At 38.6% G+C, this 18,879-nt stretch overlaps 1 protein-coding gene and 1 non-coding gene across 3 annotated transcripts in view; one reads left to right on the forward strand and one right to left on the reverse strand.

The window, feature by feature from the left end:
- Positions 1-1,024: 1,024 nt before the first annotated feature.
- The window catches only part of LOC109404486 (uncharacterized), a 37,019-nt gene continuing 19,164 nt past the window's right edge, over positions 1,025-18,879 (reverse strand). For both annotated transcript variants that reach the window (XR_009998942.1, XR_009998943.1), the window contains exons 2-3: positions 5,442-5,907; positions 1,025-5,093 (exon numbers count right to left, since the gene is read on the reverse strand). This is a non-coding gene — a transcript (uncharacterized LOC109404486). The remainder of the gene's footprint in view (positions 5,094-5,441; positions 5,908-18,879) is intronic.
- Positions 11,227-17,193, forward strand: LOC109622743 (uncharacterized protein K02A2.6-like). Its single transcript, XM_029861924.2, has 2 exons — positions 11,227-16,273; positions 16,606-17,193. Exons 1-2 carry the CDS (start codon positions 12,755-12,757, stop codon positions 16,663-16,665), a joined length of 3,579 nt encoding a protein of 1,192 aa, XP_029717784.2. The 5' UTR covers positions 11,227-12,754; the 3' UTR covers positions 16,666-17,193.

Below are 18,879 nucleotides of genomic sequence, written 5' to 3' on the forward strand. Positions count from 1 at the left end.
TGTCAGTGGTCAGCACCCAAAAATATGCATAACAAGTGCGACCTCCCAAACCCAATCAATACCTAGTTGAACATTCTCAAATCCCTTCTTTTCAAACTTTCTTAATTGTTTCCACATGTGTAGACAGGGTCAGGTTTGTTTTCCAAACACGCTTCGCTCGTGGAGCATAACAACCAAGCTTTCGTAAAATCTTTTGAATATCAATAAAGACATTCTGTATCTAGACTTCATACAGTTTACACGGTCTACGCTAAAACCCGCATCCGAAATCCGATTATGCCAAAACACCTGTATTCAGCTACAGTAAAAAATATTCTATCAAATGTACTACACAATGAGTAATGACCCATGCTCATAATGCCCAAGCGGTTATCCATTTGGACCACAGGGCAAGATTTATGTTTCAAATCGCATGTTGCTGGTTTGTGGTGTGTTATGTTTGTACATTTGTAGTGCTGGATTTGCATGCATTTGTAGTGTTCTACATGGCTTTTGCGCCCAATGTGGACCCAAGGATTTGTTTTGTTCTATTGAAGTATTGTTGTACCAAGCAGAACATCAGAAATGTGAAGTCTGTTGATAAACCCTTTCACATGGAGGTCATAATCCCCGAACATGTAGTGGCAAACTATTCCCGTGTTTTCTGCTCCGTCATGATGATATTCTGAAAGTTCAGGAATGATCAGATCATTTTTGAACAAAAGAAAAGTGAAATATGAACTTCGTTTATTCCTGGAACAAGTGAGTTATGCGCAACGATGACAGGAATGAAACAATGATAACTAAATTAAACAAATTGATGAGATCACGACTTATCATAAATTGACTAATGGGAAAAAATAGGGATCTATATTTGCTTGTTTTTTGAACCCGGGGACTGCATGGCCACTTTTCTGAAATTCGCTGTTAGAGGAAGGAAATTCGAAATAACATCGAACGAAGACGCAAACCCACCCAACACCGAAGAAAATGTTTCACAACAGAGGAATAAATTGGTAGGTATTTCTTTAATAAAGTTCAACACTTTTTATATTCTCACATTTTTTTACAATTTATTTTATTTTTTATATTTAATTCTAAAAAGATTCATTGAAAATGAAGAACAAAAATATAAGAACTTTTGTGCACAAAGTGAACATAAAAAAATGCATTGCATCATTGTTTTAGCTGCTTGGAATTGAAACCAAATATAATAATATGTGACCGTAACGATAAACTTACATTGTATATATTACAAAAGAAAAACTGGATCGAACTAATCTTTTTGAAATTGTACTTCCTTTCAAGACAACTCCTCCAAACAAACAGTTGTGCTCGACATAAGTTTTTTGTCATTTTGCTACTTACATGATAACTTTGATATTCATATGTAGAAACATCACCTTTAAAAATTAGATATTGTTAAATATACGGCTACGTTTAGCCGGCAGGCATCTATGTTATAAAATTAAGAACAACTGCAAACTTTATTTTAGAGGATCATCAAAACACAAAAGCATAAAAAGGCGTGCAAGCAAATCTGGATCAGATGGACAGGTTTTGATAGTTTGCTACATTGTTTTTTTTTCGCTAACGTAGGTATGTATACCTACATCCAATTGATGTTACGGTATCTGTAAAAAATAGTGTTCTAAAAGCTAGATTTTATTAATTTCTGGAACAAATCACGAGGAAAATCGATATATCGGGTGAATGTAAACGAAGATGTTTGTGATAAAAAAGCAACCCTCGCTCATAGCACCCAAATTAAAGTGGAGAGCTGAAACTTTAATTTGATTGGTCACTCAAAACTAAATATCAGTTAGCATAACATTCTTCTACCATAAGACACCGTGAATTTCATCCTATCATTTTATATGGCGACTGTGACAGGTGACAGTTAGAATGATCCGCCTTTGGATCGAATAAGACTGGGAACTGTGGTAAACAACGAATGTGAGTGCAATTTCTCTATCAATTAAACACTATGAGTGAGTACAGAAACTTATATTCTGAAATCTCACGAACCCAACACCAAGGATCGTCTAAGGCGAGAGCCAAAGAAATAATGACTAAGCTGAATGCATTCAGCAAAACGAATTGTTGACTTTCTACGCAATTTTCCGAAGTTTTACGGTAATCAACAATTCTGGGTTGACATTCAGTAGAATTTTGGCGACATACAGCAATTTTTGTTGCTGAGTGTTTCGTCAAATGGGGAGAAAAAATAACTACCAATGATTGATTTTGATTACAAATTTTATTCTAGAATGCCCCTCAATATTTATCTATCGCAGCTTCTACCTAAACTAAAATGATGCCCAGTTAGTTCTTCTTTCTCACTATCAAAATTATATACACTTACCATTCTATTTTTTGCCGAGGATTCTAATGGTAAGCTTTAAAAAGTTACAATTTCGAAAAAAAATATACATTAATAAGGGCTGGTAATTTTGCTGGTTAAATGAATTTACCAACGATTCCAGGTAAATTTGATGTGGGTGACAATTCAACACACATATTCTATAATTTTACTCATCAATAGGTTGATTCACTTGTTTACTTGTACTTTTCATAACTCCTTTAACACATACATGTGAAGACACGTCAGTTTCACAGTTATACTGAATATGATCGCATAACTGTCCCATATTAATAGGAAACCCAGCAAATATGGAACTGATAAGCGTTTATAGGCAGTATAGTAATATATATAAAAAAACGGAAAAACACAACGAACAAAAAAAAAAACATGAAATTACGAAAATACGATGGATTAAAAAAATCAACTTCTCTATGGTCAGGTAAAATCAACCTCCAATGTTCTGACGTACAAGAATCACGTAAAATTTTTACCAATCTATGATAGTAAACTATCGCATTCGGTAAAAATAAAATAAATTTTAAAATTCTCAATTTCTCACTGCATGTATACTAATATCACAAACACTAAAATAAAGTGCATTTCCCATTACAAAAATTAATAAAAAACGATGAAAAAACTTTACCACACAATTGAAACAAAAAGATACGTGCCCATTTGGGAACCACTGAGATGCATTCGATAAATGAAAGCGAAAGTCTGAAATATGACTTCACAGCCGCCAAGTAGGTACATATCTCAGGTTTTACCCACATCGGAATTGTGCCATATTGAATACTAACGGCGCTTGGGCCGTTTAGCATCCAGTGTAACCTTTCGTAGCAGCATCTTTCGCTTGGGAAGTGCTATAGTTTGCTTCGATTTAGGGCTAGTGGTACGACTAAGAACGGATGCATCTGACCGGCGGGTTCTTTGGAAGGAACACTTTCGAGCTCCGATTGCTTTCATTTGATCTGCTGAACGCAAAACCCGCCTCTCCTCGGGTTTCTCCACTACACTTGCTGCCTTCTCATTCCTAACTTCGAAAGTATTGTTATTGTTGTTAATATTGCTGGCTATACTACTACTACTACTAGTACTGTTGGCATCTAATAAACTATACGTTTTGCTGTTCTTAAAACTAAGGAATTGTTTCACCTTGGAGCTTTTTGGTAAAATGTTGCCAAATTTGGTGGTGCGAACCGTTTTACTCTTTGCCACCACACGGGGGACACTCTCTGAAGGCCCCCGGGTCCGGTGCGGCCGTTGACTGCTCCGCCGCGTCTCGTAAACGATCTTTACAATATTTTTCATAGTTTTACGTAACTTACCCTGCGCAGGCACTACTCGTTTACCTCTGGGCGACTCAATCGGACACGATGATCTCGTCCTTGCCACGTAGACTGATGAAGAGGCTTTCGCCTCGTCTTCGCTAGCACAGCTATCGCTGTCCGATTGAATGGAAGTGTCCTGAGCAGGCGAAAGGGCACCCAAATTAGAGGACGATATCTCGTTAATCTGTATATCCTCCTCCTCGCTCTTGGATCCGATTATCACAGGTATCCGCTCATCATCACTAGTTTCGGTATCCGCCAAGCTACTTTCTATCGTAGACTCAACTAAACATGCGATGGGATTTTCCGGTTTATGGACTTGCTGACTGGTACTAGGACCAGGTTCATCATCTGGATATAGATATTCCACGGAATCTTTCTGGTAGTTGTGCTCCGACAAATCATGCGCCGTGTAATGCTGACTTCCGTAATGGCAGTTAACGGGTTCATGCTGTTGAGCAGCCGGGTGGTGATAATCGTAGCGTTCCATTGGATATGCTGGGGGATCGTGTTGATGTTGATGGTGTTGCGGTTGGTATCCATGAACGGAATAATTTGTACCGAAGGGTTGCTGCTGCATAGTGGAGTGATTCGGTAGGTGCGGTAACTGATAATCATGAAAGTTCTCGATTATGGCCAAATTCCCAGTGCACTCCATTTGCGAGTACCGAGTTGATACGGACCCAGCTGAGGTAGATGCTTTAATCATTTCTGACTGCAGTCGTTCCGATTTGGTTTGCAGGTTGGTCAGGGAATAGGTATCTTCGTGCGGATTACGATCGTGTGCTTCGCCGACTGCATCATACTGAAGGCCTTCGTGTTGAGAATGCTGATGGTGATGATGATGCTGAAGAGAATAATGTTGAGCCGTTGGCGTATAATTTGTATACGAATGGTCATTGCTGAGGCTGGTGTTCAAAAAGCTGTTGTAGGATTCGGCAAAACTATCCGTGTAAATCATGTCCTGCTGATAAGAAGAAGTGGACGGTGCCGAATCTATGTACTGTTGTTGATGTACATTGCTTTGCTCAACTTCTGGACAGGTAACTTGAGACAGATCAACCAACTCTCGCGTCGTATGATCATACAAAGTGACGTTCAACTTGTCCAACGATTGGGTGTTAGTCAGCTGATGATCAATGTGCTGAATCGACGTTCTCATCGAACGAAGCACATCGCGTTTGGGAGGGCCCGGAGGGTCCAACATTATTATCACCACCGATGTATTGTCCGCCTTCATATTTATCTTGCTCCATCTCTCTAAGGCTTCATTTACTAATAATTTGCTGGGATTTTTCCAATCGCATCCACCTTCCAGCGCAATGCGTATATTTTCCATCTCGGCAGCGTGCACAATCTCCACTGCGTGTTTCGCCGATAGGACATTCCATAAACCATCTGTTCCAAATATCAAACACCTGAAATTTAAACATAATGATAATGTGATTATTAATTATGAGTCATGGTACGTCCTCAATGGACCTACAAGAAAGAAGACTTTACACAAAAGACTGGTTTATTGCCATGAAGTGCCATTGAGTGCCATTGTGAAAATATGAGCTTTGACGGGTTTTAATAAAGTATATCCTTTTTATTATTATTCTCTTTGACGTGACGTCCCAACTGAGACAAAGGCTGCTTCTTTGCTTTCCATTCCCGACTATTAACTGATATTTTTCTTTGCCCTTTGGCCATTTGGAATCCTCAAATCTCAATAGTGATAAAAAAAAGCATTATATACTCTAACCAATCAAAATCCAACTTACCGATATCTCTTGGGGTCGATTTCGATGACGGACACATCCGGATTGGGACTAACGATGAACTCATCCACCGCGGAATTGTAGCTCCACAGGTCACCCAAGCTGCGCGCCACCGCTAGGAACGGAATCTCGTCTATGGGAGTGCTTCTCCGCACCGGGCCCTTGTGACTGATTCGCGGCCGGTTCCAAACTACCCGTGGAACACCGGACTTGGTGACCACCTTCCCTCCGCAGCTCATTATACGCATCTTCTCAGCGTACGCTTCCGGTTTGTGATCCTCCGTCAAGGGCATGGAGTTCCACGTGCAGGCATCTCCCCCCGAGTGGGACTCTTTGTCCTTCTGGTACCCCAGAACGATCCCGGAGTCGCCAACGTGGCCAATGTAAATTTTCCCCCGCCGGATGAACGCTATACTAGCGGTGGTTCCAGCGGTGCTAGGTAACCCGGACGAAGTCTTTGGCCATTTATCTGTAAAGGGGAAAAGATAAACATCGTTTATTAGTAGAGTGCCGACCGTAGGAAATGTAGTAAGTGCAGGCAAGTGTGTAAAATAGCCCACAGGATTTCACCTATTAGGGACCGTCCATTAATGAAGCAGTCGTTAGTTCAAGTCTCACCTGAAGGAAGAGCCACTTTTTCGCACATTTCTTTTAAATTTATCCATTAAAAACTCATGCCAATATTCATAACGTCTAGCCTCCGATAGTTAACAGACTTCGGCTGGCTAACCGATTAACCTTCCGTAACTCGCGCGGTTGACCATCAACGTCAGCATCACGCTAATGCTGAGTATACAAAGCGAGATTTTTTCAATGTGTTGCACAAAATACAACAGCGCGATTGCTCGAGGGTTAAATAAAAAATACTTGGTAATGCCGAAGGTATCACACAACTGAAATCATCACTTTTTTTTATTATTATTAATCGTAGAGTTCTGTCTGTTACGACCTGGAGTTCGGGGTGGCCGAGAGACATCCCACGTAACAAAACTAGCTGAATAACAGTTTCTTAAGCTAACGTTTGCTTAAGAGTTTTTTGTTTCACTCTTGTACAGCAAACAATGTTCTTTGAACTTCCAGGTGTAGCGAATAACAAGTTAAAACGTAATTTTTTTTACATAATAAAATACACATTAGACACATTCCACGCGTTGCGTTTATCATGAGAATCAGTGTTTTACTTCTAAAATTTTATATGTTGTTAAATACATGCTAACCAGCAAAACAAACGATCAGATTTAAATGGAAAATTTATTTTATGCTTTCTAATTAGAAATTGGAAAAAAATTGACGAATTTTGACCGAACAACAAGAAATTTGCTACTTTCTAGAAGCAATTTCCAAAGTTACAGGTACTATGTATTCGAAAAATGTAATTATTTATATTTTGGTGCAAAAAGAATCAAAATCGACAGCAAGAGCCCCGAAATATGAAGTTCAAAAACCGCGGTGTAGAAGTGCGGAGCATGTGTCATTACAAAATCGATACGTTACTACACGGCGGTTACATTACTTTTTTTTCTAACATCTGCAATTGAAAATAAAAAGAAAATCGGGTTAAGTACGGTTCCTTTGAATTCCACTAAGAATTTGCATCCTTTGACAGATACGTATTTCGACCTCAACTGTAAGGTCGTCTTCAGTGTCTTGTATGGTAAGTGGGGGCAGGATGGGTCACCTAAGAAATGGATCCCTATAACTTTCTGAATATAAATCGCATTTCTCTGTATTCTACCACGACTCTCAGATACACTAGTCAGCTATGATATAAGAGTATAAAAAGGTAATAAAGTTTGAAACCTGGTTCTTGACAAACAATTTTCAAAACATGACCCATCTTGCCCCACCTCATTTTAACGGGGGCAAGATGGGTCAGCTATAAGAAAACTCGATTTTCCTCCAACAAAAAATACTATATCTTTTAGTTTTTCTCTATACATCTAAGCTTCATAGACGTACAGATTACATGAAGAAAGTGTTGAAACATATCGGTAGATTATTCTCAGAACTAGAAGATTTTTGTTCGGGTAGCCATAAACGGACTTTAAAAACCTATATTTTTTTAGGGAAAATTTAAAAAACATGTTCTCAAATTTTCAGTGCTCTCATCGCTTCGATAATGTAGGTCACAGAATAGCCTTTCCATGAAAAATAAAACATTTTCAAAAACTATGCAAACATACCGAAAAATTAGGGTGACCCATCTTGCCCCGTCTACACAATACACGTAGTTATATGGAATGTATAGCATAAGGAGTATAACGAAAAAATATTTTGTTTTTTTCTGTGCGAGGAACGTATAGAATTTTCAAAACAATATACCACTTTTTTGTGTATCCCCGTCGTTCATCTGGGAAAATTATTGAAAGATTCAAAACATATATTGTGCGATTGAAAACGGTACTGACCCATCTTGCCCCCTGACCCATCTTGCCCCCACATACCATACTTGACTCGACTGCAATTGTACATCGACCGAAAGCATAACGAAATGCTATCGGCGAGCACGCAGATCGGCGAGAGCATGAGAGCCAATCCAGGGGTTCTCAACAAGTTCCAATTAAATGAACACAATTTCACAAAAAAAATATTGGAAGCCGTGCTGAAAATGTCATTTCGACATATCTAGATTCAATCACATGCAGCTCATTTCAGAAGCTGAATCTGAAAATATGGTATATGAAAAACTTGTACGACCTTTTAATAATTTATAGTGGTTAGAATGAATCACAGAATCGTCCCACAGCTTGGATTTTATACATACAGGGTAGGGTGACACACACTTATATGAAGAACAAAAATTTCGAAAATGCCAAGTCTTACCTCCTAAATCAGTTGTATCGGACTCCCAGAATCTACGTCCAAAATTTAAGCCTCACTTTACTTAGGATACCTATAACTTTTTCCACGGACTTTGGATCACTTAACGGTCTTCGACAAAGTTGTTTGGCATATAGTCACATACAATAATACCAAAGGGTTTGAATATTGAACGCTTACAGCGCCACCTAGCGGCAAGATCCGAAAACTTAAAATTTCTGCATACAATTGGTTTTCCCATACAATCTTCAAGCGTTTTGAGCGCCCCTTGGCTTAATCGATTTTGCTCAAAAATTTTGAACGTAGATTCTGGGAGTCCAAAACAACTGATTTAGGAGGTAAGACTTGGCATTTTTCTAATTTTTTCATACAGGGACAGTCAAAATGATAGGGACAGGCAAAATTTTCACTTTTCAAAAATTGATTATCTAGCTGTAACTTTTCGAAAAGAGCATTCAAAAATCTCAAATTTTTACTGTACTGTACTTTCAAAACATAGGTATCTATATTTAAGTCAATTTGAGGGAATATACTGAACTATAATTTTCAGCTTGAATTTTGAACCGATGTTGATGTTTTGACTAATTTAAGAAGAACTCATGAATGATAAAATAAGTTATGACAATAAAATTTGTTATTCTTTTGTTTTTGGTTTGCCATTCACCTCTACCCGGGGGCGTTTTATAAGAGAAATAATCTTATCCCTATAATTTTCTTGCATGTTAACAATTTTAAGTTTCATTTTTCATTTTCATTTTGCAGCATTTGGTGGGGCAATGAGAGCGCAAGTCAGTCCAAAGCCGATGATAAGGAGGGGTAATGGCTGAATAGTCTTTGCTGACCACATAAACGCCATGGGATAGGAAAAGAGTATTTTGGTGTGGGATTAGGGTGTTGGTACAGACTTGACAATATCAATGCTATTCAGATGCAAAATAATGTTAAGGCTCAATAGTGAATCGCATACCTTCCAAAACCAAAAAACAATAATCCACAAAATGCCAAGCAAGCCATAGAAAGAAAAAGTGCCCGATTGTTTATTTTGTCAATTATAACAAATGGAAACTTCTACCCTCTCCGACTCGCCAGTCACCCCGGGAAAATGTCCCTTCAGTTCTGGAAAATATATTATCCTCAATTAATCCTTTTTTTTTTTTTTCATAGTGATTACGGCGGTAGCACACTGTGCTTATGTTCTAACACCGCACCCTTTCCCTACGTTTGCTTCTATGAGCCTCTATTTTTGTTTCAACACACAGAAGTACGTAGGCATATCGTGGCCCAAGTCGACACTGTTTTGGCCTGCGTTGAACAAAAATAGTTTTAATAAAAGTTTCCCCTTTTTTCTTTTTGTCAATTGTTTTTTTGTAGTATGGTCCATGTATTTAGTTAGGTTCTTGTCAATTTGTCAGTTATTCGAAGTAGATCTCCAATATGTAGTCAATAAGTCAATTAAGTCATTCTGATCTGTTCTATCATAGCAGCTTTAGTCTTTGCTTTATTGAAGTGTAGTTTTATTGGAAATATGCTGAATATCGTTATTAAAAGAGACGTCTAGAACTGTGTCCTGCTAGTTGTTCTGTCATGCACATACGTCATGTCTTAATAATGCCTAGGAGATTAACGAAAACACGTGTGTTCGGTCGGATGTCCATCGCGTAGAAAGTCAAGGAAAATAGGTTTCTTTATTGTCAGTTGCTATGTAAGCCTCGCTTGAAGCACCTCCCGTGAGAACCCTGTCATCTGTACACCAACTAATCCGTATCTTCGTACACAGCTAAATACTATACTGTCAACCGGCGAAAAACCTATGGGTAAATATTTAAAAAAAAAATGAATAATAATGCTGTCTAGCGCGTTGTTTTCTATCGGCCATTATTTTAGTCTAGTCCCAACTGCAAGCCTCCTTCCAATCTTATCGTCAATTGTCTTCTAGATACCCCACGTAATTGATGAGTAGTGAGTTCAATGCAGAGACCCCCCCCCCTCCCACTCCCAAATTGTGGTAGGCCCCCGCTAAACCTGCAAACCAGACCCACCCTCAGCTAAAAGCTCTAGCAGATGTGGACAAACCGGTACTCAACGTGCTCTCCCATCGTGGCAACATCAAATATGTGGACTGTACAACAATAGTAGTTTTAATGAAATGAGTACTAAGAATTTAGGCCGACACTCGAGGTGACGAACTTTACAGTGCTAGTTGAGTAAATACGCGAAAGATGGGTGACAACAAATGTGCACAAACAGATGCATAACAATATGCATGTAAAAAAAGGCCGCAACTATCCATGGTGAATTTAAAATAGTGACAACGTAAATATAATGGAACAGACTCACCGAATTTAGCTCCAAAATGCCCAAAACAAGACGATGGTATTGTTCACTCTCTGTAGCCACGCGTTGTACAAAATGAACCTGAAATGACAAGAAGACAGTGGGCCGCCAAACTCCACAAAATGGCGGCCCGTAAATTTTAGTATTCTGTTTATAGCATTGTTGAGCATCACAGAGAGCATAATTTATATTCAGTTTTAAATATAGTTTCTTGTTACTATGCTAAGAAATAGAAAGATTCAAAAGTTTTTTTTTTCTACCTGCACCAGCGAACTTCTTGAGTGAACAGCATTCAACATCTAAAATTTAGATTCTAAATCGTTCATTCACTAATGCGATTTTCTTATCACCCTGCCCGGTCTTAACTAGAAGATATGAGTAATGCAGAGACATCCCACATGCACTCTTGCATTACATAATAAGGTTGGACCCTGTTGCAATCAATGTCGTTATGCTACCCACTCCTGAGTTTATAGTTCATATATAGCGCATTTAGTTCACCACTGGACTATCGCACTAGTTTTCACGAGTGCGAAAACGCTAATAAAAGTGCGCGATTGCATCAAATCAACTCGGTGTCTTCAGAGCACTTGTTCTCCATAGATTGAAGAAATAGTGCGCCGAAGACATCAACCTGATTTGATTCAATCGCACACTTTTATTTACGTTTTCGCACTTATAATAGCGCAGTTCGCAGTCCAGTAGTAAACTAAATGCGGTATAAAAATAATTTCGAAGAAGTGAAAAAGAATAGTACGAATCTACTTGTTAATGCTGCTACTATTACTATTACTACTACTCCTACTACTACTACTACTAATACTACATTCAAAAGTGCAATGAGTGATCGTTGGCTTCCCAGTCTTGTTAGTAGTTAGAGGGTTAGTATTGACTGGTAATAAGCCCTGTCGGTCCCCCTAGCACTGCGCGTAATCAACCGTTGTTAGATCATGCGACAGCGATTAAGCGTATGCTGGAGGCATGACAAATCAAGCGTTTAAATTAAAGTAATTAAAGCAATGGTATGATTATTCAGATCCTATTTTAGTTTAATTTTGTAAAGAAATTCTTTAATTCAAAACCTAGTTACTTTCAAACACTAATTACTATTTCACTAATTTTCGTTACTATATCTAATTTAGCTAATCTATAATTATAAAAGACTAAAATTGAAACTATTTAAACACATTTTCACTATATGACGACGCTTGATAAGCCATCGTCAAACCCATCACTCTTGGACAGGGATATTATCCTCAATTAATCCTGTAATCGAATTGTCCGCGTGGTCTTGTAGTACCCCTTCTAGGTAAGAATCAGCCATACATATTAAATGCTAGACATGACCCCATGAATAGCGTTTGCATATGTAAAAACTTTGCTGATGTGACTTTCCTATTAGGCAATTCTCTCATCTCATGTCTTCAAAACCTTGTCTAGCATAGAAAATTGAAGGTAATAAACAATACATTACTGTTAGATATTCCCGGTTGGGTTAATTGGCAGAGTCCACACAGAGTTCATTTGTAACCAACACGAACAAACTATAATTGTATGTGCCATATATGGGTATAAAAGACAGCCTGAATAAACCCAATGATCAGTTCTTAACAGTAACTTGAAAGTGTCTTTATTTTCATATCGAAGAAACTACCTTAATTAAATATAGTTCTAAGTTTTGAACAGTGGCGGCGAGAAAAAAAAAGAATAAGATTTTAAATCTGTGCAGTGTTAGTGATCGAGTCCGACCAGTGATCAAGCCACCGGCTGCTTTGCGGCATATTGCGTGCTTCAATTGTGCAAAAAAAAACTATTGTTTCCAACGCCGAGTGTGATGTGCAAAAGCCCGATCAAGCGTAGGCAAACTGTATACTGAAACGTAGTGGTACAAAAGTAGATTAACTTAAGCAAACTTTACCTAAATTTGTGGCTCATTCGAAGCGGTAGTGGAATTAGCAATTTTGCAAAACCGTGTGCGAAAAACACTTAGGTGATAAAGTTAAGCAGTGAGCAGTGCCGAGCGCGTACAATTTGAGTACTCTGATTCGAGTGGACCGGCAAGGACTCAGTAACCCAGGACTACACTATTGAGTGGGTATACTCAGAGAAAAGCGTAAGTTCAATTTCCTCATATTTTGTCCCTTTCTTATTTCACTCAGAGAATGTCGGCTATGGGAACGTTGGACCACTATGTGGCGGGAACTCCTTTTACCAACTATGTTGAGAGATTGGAGAGTCTTAGCCGATTTAACAAATGGGATGAAGAGAATAAGAAATGTGTTTTAATAGCTCTTTCTGGTTCGGTCGTATACGATGAATTAAAATTAATGTTTCCTGGTGTAGAACTGCAGACTTTGAGATACGATGACATGATTAAAAAGTTGAAAGAACGTTTCGACAAAGTCGAACCAGACATGATGCAGCGATATCGGTTCTACAACCGTTATCAACGTCCCGATGAAACAGCTGAAAGCTACATTCTGGCTGTTAAGTTGCAAGCTGAGAATTGTGACTTCAAAGAGTTTAAAGAAACCGCAATTCGAGATAGGCTTGTTATGGGACTTTATGACAAAGAGTTACAGAAAAAGTTGTTGATGGATGAGGATTTGAGTTTAGCTGCGGTGGAGAAAAAGATTATTAGTAGTGAGGTAGCGGGAAACCAAGCAAACTCCATTTTCGGGCCGGAGAGACGAGATTCATCTGAAATCAGCTCAATAAAGAATCGATTAGGAAAAAAAGAGTGGAATAGGAACCCCAGAGATTATGAGAGAGAAGCCAGAGGTTACGAGAGATCACCCAGAGAGTATTACGGGCGGTCTAGAGATCGCAGTCGGTACGTGAGTGAGAAAAAGCAAGTGAGCTTTCGTGAGAGATCGACTTCGAATAACAGAGATGCTAATCCGTATGCAAATGCTATTTGCAACTTTTGCAAAAAGAAGGGCCATTTGAGACGACAATGCTATTCCTATCGTAACAACAACTCTGTTAGGTTTGTTGGATCCGACTCGGGTTCAAAAACTGAAACATCTTATAGCTTTAAGCGCGACAAAGAGCACAGTGCATCTGAGGTAGAATCGGACGGTATGGAGTGCTTGTTGATAACCGCTGTAAACAAAATCAATGAGCCGTGCATGGTTGATGTTACGATAGAAGGAAAACGAATGCAAATGGAAATAGATTCAGGAGCGGCGGTGTCGGTAATTAGCGATATAGATTATTTAGACTTTTTTGGAATGGTTCCGATCAACACCTGTGAAAGACAATTAGTGGTCGTGAATGGCGATCGCTTGCATATTGTAGGGGAAATAAAAGTTAGAGTTGTCTTGAATGGAACAGCGAGCTTCCAGAGAATTATTATTTTGGAGTGTGAAAAACATTTCACACCACTTATCGGTCGGACATGGCTTGATTTCTATTACCCGGAGTGGAGAACAGGCTTCATGCAGAAAACTCCAGTCAATAAATTGATGCAAAGTAGAGGTACAGATGAAATTGTGGAAAATTTAAAGCAAAAATATTCAAAAATTTTTAATAAAGACTTTTCAGAACCGATTAAGGGTTACGAAGGAGAGTTGCAGTTAAAATATGACCAACCGATTTTTAAAAAAGCGTACACAGTTCCCTACAAACTGAAAGACAAATTGGATAATCACCTCGATATGCTTGAGCAGCAAAATATAATAACAGCCATCAAAGCCAGTGAGTGGGCCTCACCGGTTATCGTGGTCGTGAAAAAGGATCAGGATATCCGCATGGTGATTGATTGCAAGGTATCTATTAATCGTGTTATAGTACCGAATACTTATCCACTACCGCTAGCTCAGGATATTTTTGCTTCTCTGGCTGGGTGTACGGTTTTTTGCTGTTTGGATTTGGCAGGTGCATATACACAGGTGCAACTCTCTGAGCGTTCTAGAAGGTTTATGGTGATAAATACACCCAAAGGCTTATATACTTATAATCGGCTTCCACAAGGTGCATCCAGCAGTGCAGCAATATTCCAACAAATTATGGAACAAATTCTGCATGGACTGGAGAACATAAGTGTTTATTTAGACGACGTCCTAATTGCAGGAAAAGATTTAGCTGACTGTTTGAAAAATTTAGAATCAGTTTTAGAACGCTTGACTAAGGCTAATGTTAAAATTAACTTTTCAAAATGTAAGTTTTTTGTAAACAAGTTACCATATTTAGGTCACGTAGTGACGGACAAAGGTCTAATGCCCTCCCCAGAAAAATTGTCAACAATCGAACAGGCTAAACCACCCAAGAATATTAGCGAGTTAAGGGCTTATCTTGGCCTGATAAATTACTACCATAAGTTTGTTCCTCACCTGTCATCAAAGTTGAGCACATTGCATGCCTTGTTGAGTAATGACAAACAGTTTGAATGGACTGATAAATGCGATACGGCATTCAATGCTAGTAAGAATTCATTGTTGGAAGCAAATATTTTGGAATACTATGACCCTAATAAGCCACTTGTTGTAGTATCTGACGCTAGTTCGTATGGCTTGGGGGGAGTCTTAGCTCATGAAGTCGAAGGAAAGGAAAAACCCATTTGTTTCACTTCCTTTTCTCTTAACTCGGCACAAAAGAAGTACCCCATACTACACCTTGAAGCCTTGGCGCTTGTATGTACCATAAAGAAATTTCATAAATTTCTATTTGGGCAAAAGTTCAAGGTTTTCACCGACCACAAGCCGTTACTGGGGATTTTTGGCAAGTGTGGTGCCAACTCAGTGTTTGTGACAAGACTTCAGAGGTACATTATGGAGTTATCTATATATGACTTCGAGATCGCATACAGACCTTCAGCACATATGGGCAACGCGGATTTTTGCTCGCGTTTTCCGTTGAGCCAAGTGGTTCCTAAAAGCTTGGACAGTGAGCATATTTTGAGCCTCAATTTCTCTTATTCCCTACCACTAGACTACAAGAAAATTGCAGAAGCTACTTCAGCAGATTCGCATTTAGTGGAAATCCGACGTTTCGTAGAAGAAGGTTGGCCAACATCGCTGAATGAACGATTTAAAGCTATGTATTCATTGAGAATTGACCTTGAAGTTATCGAGAACTGTGTTTTGTACCAAGGAAGAGTTGTTATTCCTGTGAGTTTAAGATCTAAAGTGCTAAAAATGCTGCATGCTAATCACATAGGCATTATAAAAATGAAACAACTAGCTCGTGAAACTGTTTTTTGGCCAAGGGTAAATATGGACATAGAGGATTTTCTCAATCGTTGTGAAGTCTGTATAAAGTCATCTCCAGCACCTTCGAAATCGACAGAAAATAAATGGATCCCTACAACTAGGCCATTTAGTCGAATACATGCCGACTTTTTCTATTTTGATAGGAAAATGTTCCTACTTATTGTTGACAGCCATTCGAAATGGGTGGAAGTCGAAATCATGCTAAACGGAACGGATGCTAAACGAGTAATAGACAAATTCATGGCCGTATTTGCAAGATTTGGGCTTCCAGACGTGGTGGTCACAGACGGTGGACCTCCGTTTAATTCAAAGGAATTCACTTCATTCCTAGTTAACCATGGGATAAAACCATTAAAAAGCCCTCCTTACAACCCAAGTAGCAACGGACAAGCGGAACGACTTGTTAGAGTCGTCAAAGATGCTTTGAAGAAGCATCTACTGGATCCGGAGTTAAGGCATTTGGACATGGTAGGTCAATTGAATTACTTTTTATTCAATTACAGAAACCAAATAGCAACTGCTGATGGTTTTGTGCCCTCTAGCAAAATGTTTAGTTATAAACCAAAAATTTTGATGGATTTGATCAATCCAACTAAACAATACAAAAAATATTTAGAGATTCCAAAACCAGCAAACAACAGTTACATCCAGGCTGAGCAAGTACTAGATCCATTCAGTAAGTTGGTAGTGGGAGATAAGATATTCTACAAAAATTTCAGGAAAACAGATCCTCAGCGTTGGATTGAAGCTAAATTCATAAAACAACTCTCTAAGAATGTCTTCCAAATATCTCTCCATAGGAACGTTTTATCGGCGCACCGAAACCAACTGAAACTTCTGAAATCCACGAGAGGCTCTAAACTGCTAGTCCCGTCAAAACACTCACGGAAGCGCAGTAGTAGGGAGCTGAGTGAGGAAGATGACACCTGCATCGGTTTCGAGGAAGAACCTAAGGATCGGTCATTTAGCAAATTCATGGATAAGCTAGAAAGATCTGTCGGTTCAAACAATCCCAAAAGACCGAAGCTCAGTCGAAGTCCAATAATAACAAGGAGTCGCTCGCGAACATGTGAAGTGTAGAATTTATTATTGAAATACATTGTTAGAATTAAGTATGAATTTATTAGCTTTAAGTAGGTATCTAAACTGTATTCTAAAGAGGGAAGGATTGTTAGATATTCCCGGTTGGGTTAATTGGCAGAGTCCACACAGAGTTCATTTGTAACCAACACGAACAAACTATAATTGTATGTGCCATATATGGGTATAAAAGACAGCCTGAATAAACCCAATGATCAGTTCTTAACAGTAACTTGAAAGTGTCTTTATTTTCATATCGAAGAAACTACCTTAATTAAATATAGTTCTAAGTTTTGAACAATTACAAGGTTCGAATTCCCATAGAATGAGATCATTCATTCGCACTACAACACCATAGAAAATAATATCACATTGGCTGATTACAGTACAAATGCGAAAAATCTCCCTTTTCCCCTATCCGCAACCCGGGGACGCGCCCTGTTGGATTTCGAAAGCCTCGGAGAATATTATAAACCTTGAATGGCATTCCCACACACTAACCCACATTGCCCATTCAGGGGTCTGACTGGGCCTATCACCCTCCCTCAGTTTGTAATATTCTCACCAACTTGGAATTATATTTTCCCGACACATAAATGACTTCGACAAATGTTCGATATATGTACTATGCAGCAGCATGATCAGTATAACTATATCAGATGACTTGAAGATCTGATATTTACAATACTGTTTGCCATTGCTTATACATTCAGCTATTCCAACCATTACTGCAAAGCACATCGGCCACTTGCCCAAAATCAAAGTTTCCTGGAAGATATAATCCAAGCCCAGGGTTAACAATTTTAAGTTAAGTCATTATATAAATCATAAACGGTCAAAATTTCATTACATTCGGTTCATTGAATCCGAAGATGTAACAGTTCAAAGTTGGCTATCGGATAATTATGCCTTTTACCAGAATCTTTCTGATTCATGTAGAATAGTCCGATCTTTCCCAAATTTGGACCATTGATAGACAACTATGTGACCAACTTACAGTAAATTTTTGATGCATTTTTCAAGGAGTTACAGCTAGTTGACCATTTTTTTGAAATGTGAATATTTTGCCTGTCTCGATCATTTTGTCTATCCTCTGTAATTAGCTTTTCTTCAAGCGGCTTTGGCCATTTGGATTGAACACGAGCTCAGTGATCCCGACATTCATGGATCGATTCCAATCTGCATCATTTTAATATTTTTTGGCGCAGACAGACAGACAGAATTTGGCTGTTTTTTTTTTCAGCATGGCAATGCATTTAGCAATACAAATTACTGAATTGCAGCACAATTTCATGTAACATCCAGCAGTCCCGTAACGTGGGTAGATCACCTTGGAATGGTGCGTTGCGGCGTAAGATCTACCACATCAAGTTTCAATTTTGCTATTTTCCTGCCTAAAGAGGGAGCATGGATTGAAACTAGAAATCCTCTACATAGAGATAAGCGGAAGTTACATATGTCGATTCAGCAACACTGTTCATTTTGTTTACATCAGCTGCCAACACTTGCTGCAAAGCTAGATGTTCAAACTTTGTGCGTGACTTCGTAGTAGTTCAAGTTGTTTTGTTTACATTTTCTAATTATAATAGTTTTTTTTTTAAATTTTGAAAAAAAATAGCGGAGCAATCGATGAAATCTGAAATTTATTGTAAAGTGTTAAGCTAAACATATCGGCAGAACTGAAGCAAGAAGCAGCAATGAAAGTTTTTTCGAGAAGTGCAGCAACAAAAGTTTCGTCATAAGCTTGAGCTTTTGAAAGCAGAATTAATTAAATTCTATCTTTTTACTAAACTTACATATACCGTCAATTTCTCGATATTAAACATAAATAATTTTAATTTATTTAGCTCGGATTGCAATACCGTTCAATCGACGCCTTCTTACGAACGATCAGCCTGTTCATTTGGCTCACACTTTGACAGTTCTTTCTGCACGATTGGCTTACAATGGCCGCCTCCGCAGATCTCTATAATGTAGGATTACTAATTGAAACT

The sequence above is a fragment of the Aedes albopictus genome, chromosome 3 (genome assembly GCF_035046485.1).
Source record: "Aedes albopictus strain Foshan chromosome 3, AalbF5, whole genome shotgun sequence".
In the NCBI taxonomy this organism is placed as follows: Eukaryota; Metazoa; Arthropoda; class Insecta; order Diptera; family Culicidae; genus Aedes; species Aedes albopictus.